Genomic DNA, 24,530 nt, shown 5'->3' on the forward strand with positions numbered 1-24,530 from the left:
TATTTTCTTGAGCCGATTATCTATTAGAAACAATCTATTTACTTTTTAAGATATGGATAAGATTTGCATACAGACTTTACTTGTGGAATTATACTGAATATATATGTTGTTATTGTATCATTAAAAAACCACAGAAAAGTCTAATTGAATTAAGCACTAGAAAATAAAACCAAAAAAGCTGAAAATAAAATTTCCCCTTTTAACTCCGCCTTAAAAATTAAATTCTCCCTCCAACGTTATTCTATTTCCTTTTATATTATTAAAGTTATTATATATGTAATTTTTTTAATATTAATATTTTCATTTTTTCAAGTCGTTAATCTATAATATGAAATATAAGTAATTAGATTGATTGCTTCATTTTTCCTATCATACTAAAGTTTGATTAAATTTGGGGTTTAAGAGAAGTATGTTTGAATCCTTTGACCGTGGCTTAGACTTCTCTATTAATCCTTGTGTTCTTTTTATAGTGTGTGCTACCATACCATTTATGAACTACAAATAAATATAACAAACTTTACAACAATTAAAATGTACAATAAAGTCTTCATATTAATGACATTTAATGAAATTAAAAGGTCACCCCATACATTAACGTTACATCCTACAATATAAATATGGCATATCCTCCTTCTAAATTTTCATCAAATCCCAAATCCTCTCTAACTCCAAATACAATTGTAACAAACTTATATATTCGATAAGAAAAATGACTTCTGTCTATGCATATGTACTTATTTTCTTGTGCATATCAATTGAGGTTTCTCCGAGCGTCTCACAATTACTTGGAGGAGGAGGAGATGGCCTTTTACCAAGTTTAGGGGGTCAACTCGATAATGGTCTTTTTCCGGATATTTCCAAATGCTTAGCATCAGTGTTCAGTGTTCCTGGATGTGTTGAAGAGATTATAACATCTTTATTAACTATAAGACTTCGATTAATTGGTCCTCAATGTTGCAAAGCTGTATTAGACATTCATGAAAGTTGTTGGCCTAAGATTTTCCCTTTTGGTTCACTTTTACCTTTAACACTTAAGAGTTTTTGCCCCATTCAAGGTTCATTGCCACCAACATACCCTCAACCTCTAGTTCCAAATAGTGGCATGAATATTGTACGCGAAATTAAGAACTAAGTTGTTTAATTATCGCCTTTCAAATTCTTTTTAATAAAGAAGTGGCGATGAGATTTGGGAGTTTTTTTTTTTTTTTTTAGTACAATGTTGTTACATTGTGTGATCGTTTATGTTTAAATAATTAGTTTGTTAGATCGATATATTGCACACTTTTATTTATGTTGTAACACTTGTTAGTACAAGTGCTTTATTCAAATAATAATAACTATATCTACACAATTAATAAGTACAATTTTGATTGTTGTGAAAAAAAATACTTCATGAATTTATTCATTCTAATCAATTTAAAACTAACAATAGATATATGGTAAGAGGCTATCAACATGACTACACATACCAATAATCTCAACTTTTTTCTACAAGCTCTTTCATAATTTTAATATCTCATCTTCTTGAAATCATAAAATAGAATTTTATTTGTGTTGAGGCTGGAAGTTGTAATAAACGCGATTTCACCATCTATACTACAAAATAAAGCAAGACAAAAAATATGATTCCAAATTCAGTCGACGAAAGTCAATTGTGTGCCCACTCTTCAGTTTCGAACTCTGTAAAATCCTTATAGTCATCTCTCCCATATTTACTCTCGAACGATCTAATTCTATGAAGTTATAGTTCCTTTTTGCACGTAGATAGGTTTGATCTTTCCAAGGTGAGATAATTTTGAAATTCTTCGTTTTTACATTAAATGCCGCTATGTTGAACTTTTAATCTCTCTCCACGATTCACTTGTGCCTAGAGTGAAAACCCAACATCTCGTGCTCAAATAACGAGACCCTAAATATGCCTGATAAGTCCAAATCAGTAGTAACTTGATTACGTAGAAACTAGACTTCAATATCTACGACATATCAAATACATAATCAAAAAGAAATAATTTACAAATCAGAACGCATTTTCGCAGACATCAGACACTATACTTACAAAAGAAATATTATGATTCATGGTTAAGGTGAAGTGAATCAACTGAAAAGAAGCTCGTAAAGCTGATCCCGTGTTGGGACTGGCTCAAAGATACTGTCCGTTTTGCCCAAAAGGTCTCACATCACTAATATCCGACATCTTATAATGTAGAAACAAGATTCTAACAGAATGACATTCATAAGAAATTAAAATTTCATTAAGGAGGAATAACTTGACTTTCTGGCGCCTGAAACTAATTAGAGACAGATCCAGAATTTAAATTTAATGAGTTCAACTTTAAAGATTTTCACTATTGAACTCATTGGGGTAATAAGATTATGAGTACAAATCTAATATTTGATGAAATGTTAGTAGATATGTACATGTATGTCAATTCTCCGTGTTGAAAGTTATAGGTTCAGAACCTGTAGCCAAAAAGCTACGTCCGCCCCTGCCAAAAAGCACCCAAACAACACTAACAAATCATGTGTTGTTGATGTTGTTGAACTTTTAATCTCTCTCCACGATTCACTTGACCACCCTAGAGTGAAAATCAAGTATCTCATGGATGTATTATAAGATCATGTAATCATCAAAATTTTGTACTTCTTCTTGTCAGGTTCAAAAGCTATCGAATAGTAACAAAAGGTTCCATTGTCAATGAAATCTAGGCAAGGAAAAGATGTCACTTTTCTTGTACTGGGATTATAAATAACAGGCTGCAACAGTAGACTACATAAACAGAACAAACCTTTAACATAAGTAAATCTATCATACCTAATGTCATATAACTCCACAATACAAAGAGCGAAGGCTTTTCTATGTTTCACGTTCAGGTCTATGGTGTAAATACGCACTTGAAACGTATTTAAGACTTGATAGGAAGCCAAGAGAATATATCAAATATTATATCCGAAGGTATTTTGAATTTTATGTCAACAGTGATCTCCAACGGCTAGTTAGACTTTCATTAATAACTAAATACTAAGCAGGTGTAAGAAATAATATTAGAAAAAAATCTAATATTAGTTAACGGCTAGTTAGACTTCAATAATTACTTTTATTTAATGATTCTCTCCGATTACTTGTGGAACTAAAAGTAGCCTCTATAGTCATTTTAGCTTGAAATATTTTTCCAAAATCTTGGAGCCCACTATATATGAGTCCAGGTAATCCATAAGACTAAAACCCTCAAAACTATATCCCTCTTTGTTCCAAGGAAGTGACAGTTGTAGACGCCCAAAACTCTAATCTTTTCAAGGAAGATTGCAAAGGAAGAAGAATCTCTCATGTCACGATGACTATGGATCTTCCAAGGGTGATTATGTATAATATATAAATTAAATCTATATATTTAGAATAAAGTATTTATTTGTATAAGTATGTATATGATATGTACAATATATACATTAAATCTATATATTTAGAATAAAGTATTTATTTGTATATATTATACATATGTTATAAACTAAATAATATAATTATTCATGTCTGTAGTTGTTCCATTAATTCTACCTGTTCGAACTAGGATAGTTTTAATTAACTTCCTCTTTTTTGACCCAAAATTGTCCGCAATGTTAGCCAAGCAATTCATTTAGTTCCTAAAATCTCTGCGCCATGAATATCTCCTTCTGTTCCACCAACATCTTCCACCACGAAGAACTACATTTATCTAAGAAGAATAAATGAGTTTATGTAGGCTCTAAGAAGAATAAATGAGTTTATGTAGGCTACTCTATATCACTATGGAAATCATTAGTACTTAAAAATTTGTTATGTTAAAGGAGTGAATTTTATTGTTCGTAATAGTACCTACTCATTTAGAGAGTTATTACATACAGTGCAAGTCAGCTACTCTCTGTAGACAGCAAGATCTATACTTTTGAGGTATGTTATTATTTCATATGTAAGTACGTATACATAAAATACATACTTATATTTTCTCACTGGAAAATGTATAACAAAAGATCATCTTTGGACTGTGAGGTGAACGATATGAGCTTTCTTAACGAAGAACTGCTCAGAACTTCATTGTTGCTTCCTTGTGTTGGTCAAGTTTATTTTTCAGCATCTTTTATCGAATTCAAATATATTTTTGAAAGATTAAATATTAACATGCCGTCTTTGGATATAATCAGTCAAACATAGATAATTCCCCAACTCTGCTAGCCTCAAGCACGAGGATGGAGTTTCCAGACCCGGTGGAGCTGGTAGGGACTTGATCTTTTCTGTCTCAATATCGAAGGAGTAAATGCTGTCATTTTTTTCCGCTGTCCATCCAATGAAGAGCACCATTGATATTAACCACGCCAAAATTATATCATACAGGACACGGAATTTCACCCACATTTCTCCAATTCTCTTAAACTCCAAGAGTATAAACCTCCAATTCCGATACTATAGTATGATCCCGAACCTCTCTATCTACTAATCTCAATACTTTATACTCTCCAGAGACTTTGCTAAAGAAAAATCCATAAGCAACTTGACAAACTCTTATCTCCCATTTGGGCAATTTAAGTTTGAAATACTCACCCAAAAGAGGTTGTTAATGTAAACAGAATGTTTCTCAATGTGCGTCAAACCACTTAGCAAACAAATGAATCCATTACACGAACCGACTAAAATCATATTCCCTGGAGGGAAGTGAAACTTAGTGGTCAACTGAATGGGTCTGTTACAGGGGTGATTATAATAATCATAACCTGCTTTGAGTTCTAGAAGCGAAGGATTGTACTGACCATCCAAAAGCAAAATGCAGGGGAAATTAAGGGATCTTGTTTGATACATTTTAACAAATAAAGTGTCGGGAGATAAAAGATTATGCCAGAGTTTACAAACAGCTTTACATCGAAAAATGGGCTTAATTGACAATCTTGAAAGAATTTTGATCATAATCACCCTTAGAAGGTCCATAATCACCATGACGTGGTACATTTAGATTCAGACGTTTTAATCCTAGGAGAAAGTGATAGATAGAATGTACATCTATGGATCTTCCAAGGGTGATTATGATCAAAATTCTTTAAAGATTGCCAATCAAGTCCATTTTCCGTTGTAAGATTGTTTGTAAACTCTAGTATAATCCTTTATCTTCCGACCGTTTATTTGTTAACATGTATCAAACAAGATCCCATAATTTTCCCTGCATTCTGCTTTTGGATGTTAAGTACAAACCTTCACTTCTAGAACTCAAAGCAGATTATGATTATAATGGTCGCCCCAGTAACAGACCCATTCAAATGAACCCTAAGTTTCACTTCCCTCTAGTGAGAGTGATTGTAATTGGTTCATGTAATGGGTTCACTTGTTTTCTGAATGGCTCGATGTACATTGAGAAACATTCTGTTTACATTAGCAATCCTCTTTTGGGTGAGTATTTTAAACTTAAATTGCCCGAATGGGAGATAAGTGTTTGTCATGTTGTTTATGGATTTTGCTTTAGTGAAGCGTCTGGACAGTACAAGGTATTGAGATTAGTAGTTAGAAAGGTTTAGGATCATGTTAAAGTATCGGAATTGGAGGTTTTTACTTTTGGAGTTTATGAGAATTGGAGAAATGTGAGTGAAATTCCATATCCTGTATGGTATAATTTTGGCGAGGTTAACGTCAATGGTGCTCTTCATTGGATGGATAGCAGAAGAAAATGACAGCATTTACTCCTTCGACATTGAGACAGAAAAGATCAAGTCCCTACCTGCTCCACCAGGTCTGGAAACTCCATCCTCGTGCTTGAGGCTAGCAGAGTTGGGAAATTATCTATGTTTGACTGACTATATCCAAAGACGGCATGTTAATATTAATATTTGGTGGATGAAAGAGTATGGGATAGCTGAATCTTGGACTAAAAATAGAATTTGGTGGATTCTATTCCGCCTGGTATGGTTAACTATAATTTTGAACCTATATTGATTTGGAAAGATGGAGAAGTCTTGATACAAAGTGGCACAAAACTAGTTTCTTACAACCCAAAAAAGAAGTTAAGGGTGGTTAATGTTTACGGTAATGTTACTACAGCGACTAGATACATTCCAAGCTTTTACTCGCTCAAGACTATCATGGGGGACAACTTTCAAGTCACAAATGTTTATCTGAAGACTGAGATAGTTTAGAATATTTGTTTTAACTTATTTCCTCCGAGATATTATTGAGCATTTTGATAAGGTGAACAAAGTCCGAATTTGTCACGTCCCGGGAGGGTATCCTAGACGTAGCCGGCACTCGAAAGCCATTTCTGGCCTTCAAGCGAACCATCTGGTCCAGTCACACTTCCATTCATTCACATTCTATCAGCAGAAGACTCAATCATAAGGATATTATTCATAATTTAGGGCCAAAGGCCAAACAAATACCCAATCAATAACTACCTAGAGTAAAACTAGTCAAAATGAACAATTCAACATTCTCACACTCTAGTCTATGAAGCCTCTATCAACAATCCAGGAGATGCCGATGACAAGTCCATGGCTACCAAAAATCAAAATAAAGAAAAAAAATCAAAGCTATAAAGATAATCTCGGTATCCTTCGGAAACTGGGAGGACTCACCAACTAGCTGGAAGTGAATAGATCTTCAACGGTGCATCGGTTGATGATCTCTAGTACCTGTCTCTGCATCATGAAACAATGCAGGTCAAATGGCGTCAGTACATGGAATGTACGAGTATGTAAAATGGCCGAATGAAACAAACATCAAGAAAGAATCAAATCAACTCGAAATCTCAATTCAGGAGAAAGAACAGCTCGATCAAGTGTCCTAAGTCTAAACAAGAATATGGTTTAGACGGGACCAATCACATATAATTCAACCCAATCCAACTCAGAGTACTATCAAGACCTATATGGGAGTTTCTCTTATCCGACAATCATCACTTATGAGCCAGTGATAGTACAACAAGCCAACGTTGTTGCCACATCCGTTCATACCTTACCAGGATATGAACGAATCAACTAATCATGGATCCATATCCAACCAAGTCCTATCATGTCAGGACAATAATTTGGGAAGCATCCGACTTTAACGGTTCAATCCCCTCCTACGTTTGGCGACGTAGTTATTGGATTTGAGTTATTACTTACTCTTACCCAATTCGGTGCTCGATACTCCTCCCAAGACTCAATGCTCATAAAACTCTATCCAATCAACTCAATCTAATCATATCGACAAGTCTCATTTGGAACCTTGTCAAATCATCAATTCTATCACAATCAAACCTTTTCCAATCATTCTATCCGATCAATCCCAATCGTATCTTTCAAGTGTAGTTTAAATAAGCATTTATAACATCATACAATCCTATCCAATCATTCCCCTATTCATTTAGCAAATCTTTCTGGGACTCATCAAGACTCCAAGGTTCTAAATCAACAATTTAAGGTAAACAACATATTTAAGAAAATTTACAAAACTTGTTTAACAACTCATATCAATCAACTCATACCAACATGTAGCACATCACTTCCTTAACTCAATAACATCAACATAATAAAAATTTAGTTAATAGTTGAAAGAAAGAACCATTTGGACATAAATCTATCAATAACTCTATTCTTATGAACATTCAATCTCAAAGAAAATGTAGGGCACATGGGTGGACTCAACCCATGCTTTGAGTAGCCTTACATACCTTGGTGAAGACTTTGAAGGAACCTTGATGTTAGGTCTTCAATGGGAGGCTTGAATCCTTGAAATTTTTGAAGGCAATTCTTATTGGTAATGGACTGAAAAGAAATGGTCTAACGTGACCAATTCGGTGCATATATAATTAAGGAAATGCCCAATTTGCCCTTCCTCAAAAATCTAGAAAAATGGGCTAAAACCCTCCTGGCGCTATTGTGGCGCACCGCGCCACTGCAGCGCCAAGTCAAAATAGGCTTAAAAACCCTGCAACCTAATAATGGTGCATCGCGCCAAGGGACAAACTACTGAGGCTTGTTTCTGGCGCTATAGTGGCGCGTCGCGCCACTGCGGCGCCAAGCCCAGATTTTTCCTCAGTTATAGTCCAGGCCTGAAATTCCAGCAGCACTAGTCCGTCGTAAGATAGTCATAACTTTTGACTCCGAACTCCAAAAAATGCAATCTTGGTGGCGTTGGAAAGAAGACTCAAAGACCTTTAATTTAATAGTCATGGGCCACCCAGTTCGATATATTCAAAAAGATAAGGTCGTGGGAAATTGACCCTTATACAAACTCATTCGGGAACTTAGCCAAGACGAGTTCCTTGGACTTGGCTTGGTTTTAGGGATCCCGTATGACCCTAAATCACATCCAACACTCTCCAATTTCTTAGGAATTGATCCTAACTCATGCATGCACTTTACAATCGTCTAGTACGATCCTATACGTACACGAAGAACGGTCCGAATCTTAGTGAAAAATTTTGGGGGTGTTACAGAATTTTCCATTTACATAGGGAAATAGCTACAATCTCGCAGGGCACAGATTTTGTTGCTACATATTTCACTAAATTGAGGGAGCTTTGGGCTGAGTATGATGCTCTAGTTCCTATGCCTGGTTGTGACTGCATCAAATCGAAGGAGTATATCGAACATTTACCGAGGCAGAGATTGCTTTAGTTTCTCAGTGGGCTGAATGAGTCCTATGAACAAGTACGTCGCCAATTGATGTTAAAAACTGTCAAACCCTCATTGAATCAAGCTTATGCTATGCTAAGCGAGGATGAAAGTCAAAGATCTTGTCCTTTTCCAGATTTGACAGGCAAAGGAGAACCTCTAGCTATGCAATTTAGTAAGAACAGTCATACAAAGGTAAGAAGCCCTTCATCAAATGTGACTGGTGTGGCAAGGGTGGACATGTTTGAGATGATTGCTACTGGTTGATAGGTCATCCTGGACAATCTGAAGATCCTACAAGGGCTCATGATGATGAAGCTAAGAAGAAACAGTATCAACAAGCACTGAGAAGAAGCCTTACCACCAGCAATTTGATAGGAAGCCGTTTTCGCGTTTTGAGAAGAAGCGGAACTTTGAAGCAAACAATGTTATGAATGACAACAGAAGAACTGACGTTCATGATTCTAATGGTCCTGGGAAGACTGGACATGGTGGACAAGTTTTTTCTGATGAACAGTACATGCAACTACAACAGTTGTATGGGAGGAATGGTCCTAGGTTCTCTGATGAACAGTATAGACAGATTCAGGACCTCATGAATGAGAAGAAGGAACCAACTGATCATCACGTCAACTTAGCAGGCATTGTTACCTCATTATTGGCTGAATTTGGTTCAAAAGAGTGGATCATAGATGCAGGTGCTACACACCATATAACATCCTTTATTAACATGCTAAGGGACATAATTAAACTATCATGCTCTAATAGTCTACAAGTTCATTTGCCAAATGGAGGAAATTCTGATATCACACACATACGATCTGCTGATTTTCTAGAGGATATGACAGTGGATAATGTCTTGTATGTGCCAAATTTCAAGTATAACTTGATTTCAGTCTCCAAACTAACCAAGAGCTTATCCTGCTCTTATCACATTTTCCCCTGATTTCTGCATATTTCAGGATCTTTACAGTGGCAGGGTGAGGGGAATTGATAAGGAAGCAAGTCTATACATTGTCAAGCAAGGTTTGAAGGATGATTGTTTCATTAATGATGCATTAAGATCCACAATACCAGCTGAGAAGTCAATAAGTTCTGAGCTATGGCATCAAAGATTAGGACACCCGTCATTGCAAGCTATGCACATGCTTGCAATAATTCAGAAAAATCTCTTAGATGTTGCTGAAACTAAAGACTGTCCTATATGCCCTTTAGGTAAACAAAGTAGATTAGTCTTTCCTCATAGTATTTCTAGAAGTACCGGATCCTTGGAACTGGTTCATCTTGATGTCTGGGGTCCTTACAGGACACCTACTCATGATAGGAAACATTTCTTCCTTACTATTGTTGACGACTACACTAGATACACTTGGGTTTACATGTTGCAGATGAAGAGTGAAGTAATCACTGTATTGAAGTCTTTCTTGTGCTTAATAAAGACTCAATTTGATGCTGTATTGAAAATTGTTAGATCAGACAATGACACTGGATTTTTTAATAAACAGTGTCATGATTTGTTTGATACTTATGGTATTGTTCATCAAAGTAGTTGTGTCTATACTCCTTAACAAAATGGTATAGTTGAAAGAAAGCATAGACACATTTTGAATGTGGCTAGAGCACTGAATTTTCAGGCTCATATTCTTGCTAAGTATTGGGGTGAATGTATTCAGGGTGCTGTTTATCTCTTGAATAGACTTCCTACTGAGGTTTTGCATGGTTATTCTCCTTATGAGTTACTCTATAGTAAGGTACCTTCTCTCACTCATTTGAGAGTTTTTTGGTTGTCTTGTTTATGCCACCAACTTGGTGAAGTCTGATAAATTTGATGTCAGTGTTAGGCCTGCTATCTTGATGGGGTATTCGTCCACCCAAAAGGGTTATAAATTACTCGACTGTGCTACTAAGCAATTTTTTGTAAGCAGGATGTCATCTTCAAAGAGCATTTGTTCCCTTTTACTTTTTCTTCTAGCTGAGTATTAGTCTATCCTTCTCATGATAGGGGGGATATTCCACTGGTAGATGATGATATAGACGACCATAATCCTGCGGATGCTGTGGTAAATCATGAGATAGAAGGTAATGAAGGTGCTATGGCAGACATGGAAGGTGATGCGGAACATGCAGAAGATGCTATGAAACATGTTGAAGATGTTATTGAGAATGCAGCAAATGAGGACAATGAGCATGTAGTTGAACTCAATCTTGATCCACATCATGATTCATCAATTACAGATGCACCAGCTCCACGAAGATCTGGCAGGACCCTTAAACCACCATTGTGGCATGAAGATTATGTTGCCACAAAAGGAAAGTGCAAGTCATCTTATCCTATATCCAATTATGTGTCTTATCACAAGTTGTCTGAAAGATGTAGGAAAGTATTAGCTAATTTCTCGGAAACAGTTGAACCACACAATTTTCAAGAGGCCTCTAAGGATGAAGCAATGAAGCAAGAGGTCAAAGATTCAGAAGACAACAATACGGGATATAGTTGATCTTCCGAAAGCTAAAAATGCCCTTGGCTCTAAGTGGGTATATAAGATAAAATACCAGGCCAAGGTAGAAAGGTACAAATCCAGGCTAGTTTCCAAAGGATATAGCCAAAAGGAGGAACTTTACTATCATGAGACCTTTTCCCCTGTGACCAAAATGGTCACAGTTAGGTCAATTATAGCTCTAGCAGCATATAGAGGATGGAATCTATGTCAAATGGATGTATTTAATGCCTTCTTGCAAGGAGATTTAGATGAAGAAGTTTACATGGCACTTCCACAAGGTTTTGAGAGATAGGGGGAGAGCAAGGTGTGCAAGTTAAGCAAGTCTTTATATGGGCTGAAACAGGCATCAAGGCAGTGGAACATCAAATTGACAGAAGCTTTAATAGACGCAGGATATTGTCAAAGTAAATATGACTACTCAATGCTTACCAAAAGAAGAGACAATGACATAGTGATTGTATTAGTCTATGTGGACGACATGTTGATAACAGGTAGTAGTGAGGCTATCATACATGAGACAAAGGAGGTGATGCACAAGAGGTTCAAGTTCAAGGACCTGGGAGAATTAAAGTTCTTTCTTGACATAGAAGTTCTTAGGTCCAAAGAAGGGATCATGTTGAATCAAAGAAAATATACTCTTGAGGTGATAATAGATTTGGGATTAGGAGGAGCAAAACCAGTGAGTACTCCCATAGATGTGAATCAGAAGTTCACTTCAACAGAACATGATGAATGCACTGGAAATAAAGGTGATGCACTGCTGGTCAATGTAACAGGATATCAAAGGTTAATTGGGAAGTTGTATTTGACAATAACGAGGTCAGACATAAGTTTTGCTGTACAAACCCTTAGTCAGTTCATGCAGGCACCTAAGAGGTCACATTGGGATGCAGCTTTAAGGGTGGTCAAGTATCTAAAGCAAGAACCAGGTCTATGGATCATGCTAAGCAGTGATGCAGCTGATTCATTGGGTTGTTTCAGACTGGGCTGCTTGTCCGAACACTAGGAGGTCAGTCTCAGGCTTTCTTGTCAAATTTAGAAAATCCTTGATATCTTGGAAATTAAAAAAGCAACATATTGTTTCCAGAAGCTCTGCAGAAGCAGAATATAGAAGTCTAGCTGCTGCAACATCGGAGGTGGTTTGGTTATTGGGATTGTTCAATGAGTTGGGAATTGAAGTGAAGGCACCAGTTGATGTGTATTGTGACAGCGAAGCTGCCCTACAAATTGCAGCTAATCCCATTTTTCAAGCACTAAGCACATAGAGATTGATTTTCACTTTGTGAGGGACAGGATTAAAGAAGGAAAAGCGCAGACTCATCACATTGGAATCAAAGATCAACAGGCAGATATCCTAACAAAAGCACTTGGCAGGAGTCAACATGTATATTTGTTAACCAAGCTAGGAATGCTTAACTTGTTACAGCATCCAGCTTGAGGGGGAGTATTGAGTGTTAGTTAGTTATCACAATTAGTTAGAGTGTCGTGATTGATTAGTGGATGATCAAAGTTGGTTAGATTAATAACTAACTTATAGATGAGCTGGACACAGTTGGAGTGGTCTATAAATGTTGAGATATTATTCACGCTGAATATACTGAATGAGAATATCAAAATCCCTTTCTTTTCTCTGAGCTATTCTGTTAAGATTTCCGCCATTGATGTAGCTCAAATTGCTAAAGCTAACAGATATGATGTTTTTCTTATGTGCTTCTGATATAATTTAGTCGCAAAAAGCTTATAGTCAAGCTAGCCATTTTCATACTACCAGGAAACCATAGCCGTTTGGTTTAGCTTGAAGCTATGTTCTATTCTCGCCTTGCTTTTGCGTCAAAACTTCTATTCCCACAGCTGTCTTTACTGCCTTTAATTTGTGTAACTACTTGTTTTTATGATTAAATTGACAGCTTAACTCTTTTGATCCTGTTTAAGATGAGAGAAGTTGAATTTATTGCACCTCTCTAATTACTACAAATCAGCTTCTTGTATAAAAGGAATAAGGTTAGACTCCCTTTATGATTCTCTGAGTTTTTTTACAGTTTAGAAATTCATACTCTCTTTCTGGATACTTCATATCTCTTTCTTTTGGTTGGTGCTCGGTTTTATGCCCCTTTTATCGAATTCAGATATAGTTGTGCTGTCCATTTTCTCTTAATTTTTCATATTGAAGGCGTCAAAGAAGCAGGAAGAAAAATGTTTTCTTAACCTTTACTAGGTTATCATATTATTCAGATGCATCAAGTATTCTACTGATAGCACATTTCTTATCCCTTATAGTATCCGCATCTGCTAGTTAATTTTTACAACTAGTTAAAGGGAGAGGTCACCGCAGATTTTACACACCGAAAAAATTTGAGTTCTTCTCTTCTTCTGCATTGTTTTAGAAAATAAATGTAAATGTCAAATGTGATTTGTACCATCTTGAGTTCATTGGAGTTCTGTAACTTGAAGTGTCGTCACTACAGAACTGTTCGTTGGAGTTCTGTAACTTGAGATGTTTTGCTTCTGTGTATCTGATATAGTTTAGTTTGAAACCTGACAACTTTTACTGTTTTGTGGATGCCTTTAAATTCTGAATTCCCAACATTAATTTTGTCATTTTGATAAGTGAACATTTCTACACAAGCGTTATTTCGTAGATCTCTCCATCTGTACTTTAAGTAGTATTGTTTCGTCTTTGATAAACACGAAAGGATTATACCATTTCCCCACAACAACTACTTCAGAACTTTTACAAGATGGTGCAAAATTGAACTCTGGAAGTTTTTGCCTCAATTCAACATTGAGGCCTTGAGTATCATCATTTAATTCATAACTTTTGGGAGTTTTAGCATAAAGATGCCAACCTTTTTGCCTTAGAAATTATAGCAGAAAACCATCAGGTGCAAGAGACTTAGCTAAAAAGATCCAATGGCTTCGTTGTAACGTCTCGTACACATCTGCAGAAACAACTGGTTTGCTTGTCTTCTTCTTTTGAACAAGTAAATGCTTGTCTGCAAAAAGTCATTCAGAAATTTTGATGAATGATAGACATCGCATTCTACATAGATGGACTGGATACATCTCTTCGTCTAATGAACACATGTGTCCTACGTAGATCGATTACATCTTTTCAGAAAATGTTGTGTCTTTTCAACAGTAGGCACATTAATTTCTGAATCACTCAACATAAAGATTCATTACCTTGGTTTATGAGGCAAAAAACAGAACATGAAAAAGATAGGTCGAGCCTTTTTTTCAGTCGCGAACCTAATAGTTGGACCCATGAGGAGTCAGGAGAAAGCCATTCATTCCTTCTTTGTTCGAAAAATGCATAGTGGAAAGGGATGCTAGTCCAAGGGTTTAAGAATAAGAACAAGTGATGGAGAAGTCGTTTACTGATTAGCTGCCGCTCAGTTGAAAACGATGAAACAAGTTTGCATGCTGATCCGCGATTACTAGCAATTCCAATTTCATGTTCCCGAGTTGCAGAGAACAATCTGAACTGAGGTCAAGCAAAGCGATATTATTTTCAATTCATTTTTGAAGCCCTGGGTACCATATACTATTAATACTAGTTAATGACAGTGTGACAGAGGCAGAATTTTCACCAAGGAATTCTTCATAACTATATATATTAGACAAAACGATAACCTTACATATATGTCGAAAAAGCAATAAATGAAATGTTAGTATTTTTATTATACAACTTTTAGTTATTATAAGTCATCTAAATATTAGAAAATAAATAGTACTAAGAGTAAAATAGATATAAAATGGTAAATTATTTCTTTAAAACAACCTTAATTGGTCAAATATAATGGTGATTTGAGCTGGTTGATTTATGAAAAACATTATCTAAATTTTAATATCCAAGCATGATGTTGACTAAAGGTGTCTACTGTTTCCAAACAATTGACAATAAAATATTTGGGCAGTTAATAGAATTTTTTTATACCATGGGTGTGTTTTTCAGAAAAATAAATAGGTTTCATATTTATTTATTTTTACATAGTATATAAGCAAAAAAAAAATATTTATATATAAGTTAGATATATATTATGATAAATGATGATAGGATAGACGTGAGATATGAGTGTGGAGGGTTGAGGATGGAGGTTATGGTGGTGGGTTAAAAGGAGGTGTGTTTGGAGAATGAGGAACACATAATCAACGTGGAATGTTGAATTTGTTTTTCTCAAAAAATTTAACCAACCGAACTTGATGAAATTGGAAAATTTTCCTTCATATTGTCGAATGTGTTTTTCCCAAAATATTTTATCAACCAAACTTGTTAAAATTTTAAAAATTTCCTCCATATTGAATATATCATTTTTAAAAGATATAATACATAAATATTTTGTTTTGATTTCAATTAATATTTATGTCCTCTAATTTTAGGTCGTGTACAAACACATTTAAACTATAATAAAATTAAATAAATAGACACACACATCTTATTTGCGTGAGAACAAACTCACTTTGGTTCGCTTTCCACTACTCGTGCTAATGAATTTTTAAAAAGAAACTATTGATGACTAGAATATTTTGGATCAAACTCTATTAACGAATGGTGTTTTTATTCAATTTTACTTTTCCCCCTAACATATATAAGATCTCTCTAAGTTTCATATTGATAAACCCTAAATCCAATCATCAAGAAGAAAGAGACCCTTAAACCCTAAAATTCATATTCAGCCGAAGTACTCTTCAGAGCTTCAACAATGGCTGAAAATCAATCCATTGCAAGAACTTTCCCAGTGAAGCCAAAATTGAAACCCACTTCAGCAAATTCATCTACACCAACCCCTGAATCAAAGTACTGGAAATCATTCAAAACCCCTAAAGAAATTCAAACCCCACAAACACTTGTTTCTTCCATCAATTCTATTACCTTCTCCTCAACATCTCCTCACGATTTCGCCGCCGCCCATTCCGCCACCGTCTCCATTTTCTCCGGCAAAACTCTTGAACCCAAAACCACCATCTCCTCCGCTTTCCGTGATACTGTCACTTCCGCTTCATTCCGCTCCGATGGTCGTCTCATCGCCGCTGGTGACCTTTCCGGTGCTGTTCAAGTTCTCGACCTCAAGACCCGTGTTCCACTTCGTCGGCTTCGTGGTCATACACGACCTGTTCGTGTTGTACGTTACCCCCGGGTTGATAAGCTTCACCTTTTCTCAGGTGGGGATGATGCTATTGTTAAGTATTGGGATATTACTACTGAGTCTAAAATTTATGATCTTTTGGGGCATAAGGATTATGTGAGGTGTGGGGATGCTTCCCCGGTTAGCGATGATATGTTTGTTTCGGGGTCTTATGATCATACGGTGAAAGTTTGGGATGTTAGGGTGATGAATTCGGGTTCGGTGATGGAGTTTGACCATGGAAAGCCTGTTGAGGATGTGATTTACTTGCCATCTGGTGGGTTAGTTGCTACTGCTGGTGGAAATTCTGTGAAGATTTGGGATATACTTGGAGGTGGGAAATTGCTATATACAATGGAGAGTCATAACAAGACTGTAACTTCAATTTGTGTTGGTAAAATTGGGAAGGAGAGTGGTGAGGAGGCGCAGCAATATCGGATTTTGAGTGTGGCTTTGGATGGATATATGAAGGTTTTTGATTATGCCAAGTTCAAAATTACTCATTCGATGAGGTTTCCAAATCCTTTAATGTCTGTTGGGTTCTCGCCGGATTGTTCTACTAGGGTGATTGGGGCATCGAATGGGACGCTGTATATTGGCAGGAGAAAGGTGAAGGATAGTGAAAGCTTGGAACTTGGGGATTTTGGTGGCTTCCGTCCGGTGGAAGAGCCTCAGAGGCGGGTGTTGAGGCCATCTTATTTTAGATATTTTCAGCGGGGGCAAAATGAGAAGCCCTCTGAATGGGATTACTTGATTAAGAAGCCTAAGAAGATAAAGGTGACGGAGCATGATAAGTTGTTGAAGAAATTTATGCACAAGGAGGCTTTGTTAGCTGCTTTGAATGGGAAGAATCCAGAAAATGTGGTAGCTGTTATGGAGGAATTGGTTGCTCGGAAGAAGTTGTTGAGATGTGTGTCAAACTTGGAAACTGAAGAACTTGGTTTGCTTCTGAAGTTTCTGCAGAGGTATTCAACCATGCCTAGATTTTCAAGGTTTCTGATGGGCTTGACAAAGAAAGTAATTGAAATGCGAGCTGATGATATCAAATCATCAGATGAACTGAGAGGTGACATTAGAAATCTTAAACGAGATGTGGAGGAGGAAATACGATTACAACAAACATTGCAACAGATACAGGGCATTGTTTCTCCTCTGCTCAAGATTGCTGCAAGGAGATGATAATTGCTTATTGTTGCCTGTCAATTATGTGGCTCTTCATTTTGCCTTTCTGCTGTCAACATTCCCTACAAAAAAAAATGCCCTCAGATTGTAGTATTCCTTCAAGAAATTTTGTTCTTTTACATAGGATTGTCCTTTTCCTTTGAAGTTGTTAAAGTTTATGTTTACGATTTGGCTGAATTGGATTAGTTTGTATGAGCATTTCTTTAAGCTTTAATCTAATCAGCTTATCCTAATTGGCATTATTAGCTACTAGTTTACTTGGAAATCTTTCTATTATAAAATAAATATCATGTCTTGGAAAATCTGCCAAGAAAAAGACACCTGAATTTGCTGAATATTGAAGAGTAACTTGAATCATTCTGTTAAGACAGGTACACACAACTTAAGTTCCTGTAAACTTAGTGCTAATATGCTTACTGCAGACTGCAATACAACTTTGAAGTGCATTGATGTAATGGCATCACTATGTGAAAACTAGGAAAAACTTGTTCCCAAAATGCATGTCATCACACACTTGCTTATTTATTTCAGGTCTAACAGCATTTCCCTCAACGTGTATACACATGATTCCTGGGTAAACACCTGAGAATATTTTTGTTGGTGGATGAAAATGAAACTTAACCATGACCTTTTCCTCGCTTTGGTGCCATGTTGAATTGGATGAAATGCATTAGCTAAAAATTGAACTGCTTCTGAGCAAACACTTCTATTTATTAGTTTTAGGTCTGCAAAAATCAAGGTGCAGAGCTGGCTGCCACCATTTTCAACTTGAAGAATCACAGAATATTGATGCTTTTCTGTATAAACACATGCTAACATTCACGTGTGACAAAAAGCCATATATTCTATCAGCTAATGGCGAAAAATATCTAGTATATTCTCTGATTAGCCACTATCAACTAATAATGACGCACTTTAGAAAGTCGAAGTTATTTAGGATGTTGAATAAAATAAATACTATCTGGATTTTAATTGCACCAGAGGAACGAAGCCAGGTTTAAGGTTATTTCAAGTTCCGACGTGGTTTGAACCCATGATATTTCTTTGCTTTCCCTCTCTTCTCTTTTCTTTCCCTTTATCTTTTTCTATTGCTGAAAGCACTGTGTATAGGGAATCTTCTTCACATTTTACTTTCCCTTGTATGAGAAATTGGTGGTTCAGTTGCTTTCAGATTTAAAAATAACATGTATGGATATTATCTCATCCATGGAATAGTTTTATCACTGGCTTTCATTGTGTGCCTCACTATATTGTCATGTCTCATATTGTTTGTCTTTCTGATAGTGAATTTTGTTGAAGCTATATATGAGAAATTATTTAATTGCCCATCTTCTTCTCCAGCTGTTTCCCTATCCACATGTTTGTTTGCTGATCTGTATATTTGCATTGCGGAGAAAACGCAGGGGTAGTGCTCGGCCTCTGGAGGACTGCTTTTGGGAGGCCTGGGCATGTCTCTGTTCATTATCTACTCACTGGAAAGTGTGATTTATCTTTTATCACATTTGATTTTGTTGATATAATGTAATCTTCTTACTGATTAGCAATATTTAGGTGTAACAATTATCATTACTAGAGGGATCTAGCATTTGACTGCAGCAAAGAACAAGAGTTGAACATGTAGTAGGATTCATCCTTGCCATATGGGGCATCCATTTGATTCTCGCCTATTGAGGACTATGACCGAATAATTTAGGGTAAGCTCTTGAAAATGCTACGTTTAAGCTTGATATCAGCAGGATGGAACTTGTTCAGAATGTCGCATTAAACTTGTTTGTTCAATGTTCTCGCCAAAAGGGACTCATTGAAATATACAAACATTTGGTCAATTATCAAAGTAATGTATTGTTTCTTGCCTAAATCATCTTTGTTTCATGAATTCTTTTTTATTGAATTAATAATCTGAAGAGGAAGATTTGGCAAGTCTCTCATTGTCTTCCACTGTTTTAAGTGCTGCATTCTGATAGTGGACCATCCACTGGTTGAGTGTTAAACTTGAGTTATATATCATGTAGCTTGTTTGGTTACGATGACTAGTTAGGTTCTTTTGCTCACTTCATCTGCCCGTAGACATTTGTAACAAAATTAGATAACAATGTACATGGATTAGTTTCATGAGTGGAACACTTCTTTTTCTAAGAGCATGGTTTCATCTGGCAAAGAACGTATTCAAACTTTGCAGTTTCTCTCACCTGGTGGGACTAAAATATAAGCAATTAAGACATGGCTTCCAAGAGGTAGTCTATTTGACTAGAATGATTTAACTAGTGATTTCATAAAGTTTGTATGTCTAAAAGTCATCTTCCATTCTGCTTTACATTCAGGCTGTTGTTTGTGGTATCTATAGACAAGGGAAGATAAATTTCCATCCAAGGGATGAAGAAGTTTTGGAAGAAACTGATAAAGTATGTTTCTAACATTAATTATTGCAGTTGTGTCAGCCATACGAATAATCCAACCATAGATGTTAAATCAACTTGGACTGTCACTGTGGTCTGTGGAGAAACAAAAATTCATATTCTAGCTTCCTTTCGGTGACCTAGTTTGTGAAAGTACAGCGATATATGCAGTACACTGCTTTTTATACCGATTTAATTGTTCTGCATCAGTCCTTTAGTAATATTGTATGCTACTTATTGATTTATAAACTGTACAACATCTAGTATAAGCCATCCTACATTAGTTTCAGGCGGGAGAAAGGAATATTAGCTAGAAGCAGAATGGTGTAACTGGTGACATTTTCTTAGGCAGGTATTTATTGCTTTCATGATTGTCATTGAATATGAAGGTGATTTATTTCCGCCAATAATGCCTTACATTTGGTCTTCCTATGGATCTCCCCTCATATCCTAGATCAGTATGAATGAGATAGGGTAACAACAATCAGTTGCTAGTTTGTACTTGCTACTTCGGTCTTAATGTAATCATCAGTTTTAGGGTAAGGATCAAGAACATTTGTAAGGGGTAAAAAGTGCTTACAGCATTAAATCATCCCAGGGGACATTGAATGCCCCTTTCTGGTTCCGATGATTACTATTTTGCTGTTTCGGTGTCGAGATCAGGCAGTTGAGCATATGATATTAGTTGCAGTGTCACAATTATAGTGTCAAGCAGGATTTTTTTGTACTGTTCACTTTGTTTCGTAATTGACTCGATCAAACAATATTATGCATGTTCTCATCAGTAAGTTCTGAAAATGTAGAGAGTTCAAATAATTTTTTGCTGTAGTCCCCTAATTTAGTTCTTGCATGATGATTCTTCACTTTGAGTCATTCAGGTTTTGTTTATTGGACCTGTTCATTGGGGACAAAAGGCTGCAGCTGGCATACTTAAATACTTCTGGTGAAAGTGACAATGCCATAAATAATTCTCACACTGTGGAAAAGAATGGACAATTTCAGAGTAACTTTGGAGATAAGAAACTATCTTTGTATCAATTATCAAATCACATAATTATATGAACCGTCACACACGATTAAATTTGTACATAAAAAGAACATATCATTTGCTCTTTCTATGAAGCTTGATAGCATATAATACTGATTGCAAGACAATGGCTTATCAAGAACTGGAATGAACATTACATCTTCCTTAGAATAATCTTGTTCTCACCATTACTATTCTGAGGTTAAGGCAGGTCCATCAGATCATGAGTTTTGCTATGTCCAAAACAACAATAAGTTTTAGATTCCTCATCTTGCTAACTTTTATATATATTAGGCCATGGAACCAGCTAGTTACTAGTATCATTTATCAACATGTTGATAGATCTTTTTAATTAGTTTGGCTTCTGTTAGCCTTAGGTTGACTTTCTACAGCAACCCACATAGGTTCTAAATTTTGTATTTTAAGAACATGCAAGGAATTGGATCAAGTGTCCACACATTGCTTGTGTTGAAGGATAATTATAATAATATCCTGTCATGTTTCTGAGTAGGTATTAAATTTACTTACTACACCACTAATATGTGCAAAATTCTAACAAAATTCTTCATCTAGGAAATTTCTCCCAACCTTCTTAGTAATACCATGACAGGATATTTAAATAAAAAATTGTTTCGCTGCAGTAAATATTCTTTGATTAAGCCCTTCAAAAGCAGTGTTGAAAACTCATCCCAAGACTAAAAAAAGGAACTTATCAACATGTTGCCTAGCCAGCTGGTTTCTATGCCCAATAAGAGTTGCCTTAGTTGTGTAATCTCATTAAGTTTGACTATTCTTCATGTACATGTCAATAGAAAAGAAGATTATTAACATGACATATATATCTCCTCGAAAGAAAATTGATAGACAGAAATTAAGCAAAGTTGGCAATTTATTTTTATTTTTTGCTGAAAATGTATGTAACAAGGCCTATGTCTTACTACCAAAAGAATCCAGATGCTCTTTCATTACCTCCTGAAGGTCCAAATTCAGGTTACTTAGTAATTCAAGATGAGGAATCTGAAACATATTGTTGTTTTGGACTTTGCAAAAATTATGATATCATGGACATGCCTTTCCCTCAGAACAAGAAGCTGACTGTTCGATACACATCGGGTTCTGCTGAGCACAGGAGAGTTAGCAGGGACGATGTAATGTTGGGTTCTGCTGAGCACAGGAGAGTTAGCAGGGACGATGTAATGTTCATTCCAGTTCTTAATAAGCCATTGTCTTCCAATCAGTATTATGCTATCAAACATCATGGAAAGCGCAAGGGGTATGTTGTTATCGAACATGCACTTTTGATCTTGTATGATATGATAGTTTAATTATGTGATTCGATTTCTTAGCTGAATAGTTGGTGAATTAGCGAGTTAAATGAGAGGCTAGAGTCAAAGACGAGGGTCTATTTGTTACAAAAGGGCGAACATCCCCTTTTCAAAACATTAACTTAGGTCATTAGGCAGACATCGAGAAGGGGGAGAAAAGAGTCCATTTACCTTAACAATATTTCGGAATGCATAACATACAATTGATTCTGGCAAATTTCATTTCTGGTTTTTTTCTGTCTTGATAAACCAAGGTCAGTGGCAGATTTATATGGTCCAAAGGAGGTTGAATTAAATCCCCTTCATCAGAAAATTGTACTATGCAAATAGGGGTATAATATAAAACTATATAATAAAATTGCTTTAGGCTGCAGGTTTCAATTCTTGAATTACTTTTGAATCCCCTTTATTTGAATTTTTAGACTGGCCAAAGTAATGGATCTTACAATTTTGAATGGCCTTTTGCAGACAAGCGTTTACTTGTTCAAAGGAAGAAGACAAGCAAACCTGTTGTTTCTGCAGATCTGTACGAGACGTTAAACCAAAGCCATTAGATCCAGAGGAGACATATCAGCAGTTTGAGATCTGTTTATATGATACAGGTTGCAATGCCAAAGGTAACTTTTTTGCCAAGTCTCTTGCACCTGACGGTTTTCCACCGTACTTTCTAAGGCGAAAAGGTTGGCATCTTCTTGCCGAAACTCCTAAAAGTTATGAATTAAACCATGATGCTCTAGGCCTCAATGCTGAGTTGAGGCAACAACTTCCAGGATTCAATTTCACACCATCTTGTAAAAGTTCTGAAGTTGTTGTCGTGGGGAAATGGTATTGTCCTTTCGTGTTTATCAAAGATGGAACAGAACTTAAAGAACAGATGAAGAGATCAATGTTCTATGAAATGACACTTGAGCAGAGATGGGAGCAGTTTTTCACTTGCCAAAATGACAAAATTAATGAAGGGAATTCAGTACTTGTGGATGTTGCACTTGACACAGAAGTTGTCCTCATAGCTGAAACTAATAAAGCAACATGGGATGATAGAAACGTCGTTCAAGGAGTAATATGGTTTAGAAGCTATGGTAAAGATGGAAATGAAGCAACAAGTTTGGGATTGAGACGAGAAATCGTTCAAAGAATGAAATGGGAACAAGAAAGAGGTGGATGGCAAAATCAAGGGAGGATCAAACAAGTTGAAGAAAACAGAGAAAATGGTACTAAATGGAAAAGATTCAGTTGCTATGTTTTGGTTGAGAGGTTTGTGTTGAGAAGAATGGATAGAAGCTTAGTGATGACTTATGATTTCAAACACATTGACAAGGTTAAAAGCATATGGGAGTAAGACAGTGTCAATGTTTCTGTGTGCATGTGTGACCTATGTGGCTCGGACTCCCAAAAAATGTTGCCGCACTTGCATTGAGTCCTACAAATACTCTACTTTTGGAAGATCTGACACAAACCCGGTGGCATTTTTGAAGAGTCCAAGAAACATATTGTGTGATTATGATTTATTTTTTTTATTGAAGGTAATGTATCAAATTATATCAGTGTGATTTAACAGATTGTAGTAGGTTGTTACTCTATTTTCCATTTTGCAATATCAGACTTACTATGAAGAGTACATGGGTATGTAAATTGTGTATATCACACATATATTATTGTATCTCATGTATACGTCTTATATATTCCGATTTAGTGAAAAAGGATCATGTTGATGGTCAATTTTTCTGGCACTTTGTGATCTAATCAAATATATTTGATCCAATACAGAAAGCCTTTCAACCAGCTGATTATTGGAAACAAAATTTATTTTCTTTCCTGCATCTTTCAAAATATTGATATAGTAGTGGATCAAGGAATGCAACGAGCAGAAAAGTCATGACAAAGGGTCCCGATCTTGGAAGGCATGCATCATTACGAGCAATTCGTTGAAGTGATATACTATTGGCCTTCTTATGAGAAGTAACTCCTATGTCACATAATGGTTGTAGACCTCCAAAAAAAGGCGTGTGTAGAACTAAACATCGAAGAAATCTCAAGAGAAATAAAAGATTCGATGACCTAATCAAATAATATAACTATGGTTTGAGAGGAAGTAGTGGATGTCCTTCAAGTGCTATTGACTTAGCAATAAAGCCACCCCTCTTCAGGCTAGTAATCTGAAATTGCTCATAATGTTGTATGAATGTTGTCCTGATGTTTTTAATTTATGAATGTCAACTCAGTAGCTTAAGTAAATTGTTCCCGGTTTTTCAATCATTTGATACATATTAATGAATAATCACTATGATTTGAACTTAACAAAATTTGATCTATCCTATTTTCAGTCGTTTTGGTGAAGAAGATTAATCTCTTACCTCTTTCTTATT

The 24,530-nt window shown here is 36.0% G+C and overlaps 2 protein-coding genes across 3 annotated transcripts; both read left to right on the forward strand.

The window, feature by feature from the left end:
* The first annotated feature begins 15,667 nt into the window (after positions 1–15,667).
* LOC129880019 (protein SLOW WALKER 1) lies at positions 15,668–17,649 on the forward strand. Its single transcript, XM_055953824.1, has one exon. The coding sequence runs from the start codon at positions 15,812–15,814 to the stop codon at positions 17,411–17,413; it is 1,602 nt and encodes a 533-aa protein (XP_055809799.1). The 5' UTR covers positions 15,668–15,811; the 3' UTR covers positions 17,414–17,649.
* A 3,805-nt stretch (positions 17,650–21,454) lies between these two features.
* Positions 21,455–23,786, forward strand: LOC129880020 (uncharacterized). 2 transcript variants are annotated; one of them, XM_055953827.1, is made up of 3 exons: positions 21,459–21,950; positions 21,996–22,112; positions 22,633–23,786. In XM_055953827.1, exons 1-3 carry the CDS (start codon positions 21,751–21,753, stop codon positions 23,501–23,503), a joined length of 1,188 nt encoding a protein of 395 aa, XP_055809802.1. In that variant the 5' UTR covers positions 21,459–21,750; the 3' UTR covers positions 23,504–23,786. The 2 variants fall into 2 exon arrangements, with proteins under 2 accessions (XP_055809801.1, XP_055809802.1); XM_055953826.1 differs by having other exon boundaries at positions 21,455–22,112.
* The last annotated feature ends 744 nt before the right edge of the window (positions 23,787–24,530 follow it).

The sequence above is a fragment of the Solanum dulcamara genome, chromosome 2 (genome assembly GCF_947179165.1).
Source record: "Solanum dulcamara chromosome 2, daSolDulc1.2, whole genome shotgun sequence".
Lineage (NCBI taxonomy): Eukaryota > Viridiplantae > Streptophyta > Magnoliopsida > Solanales > Solanaceae > Solanum > Solanum dulcamara.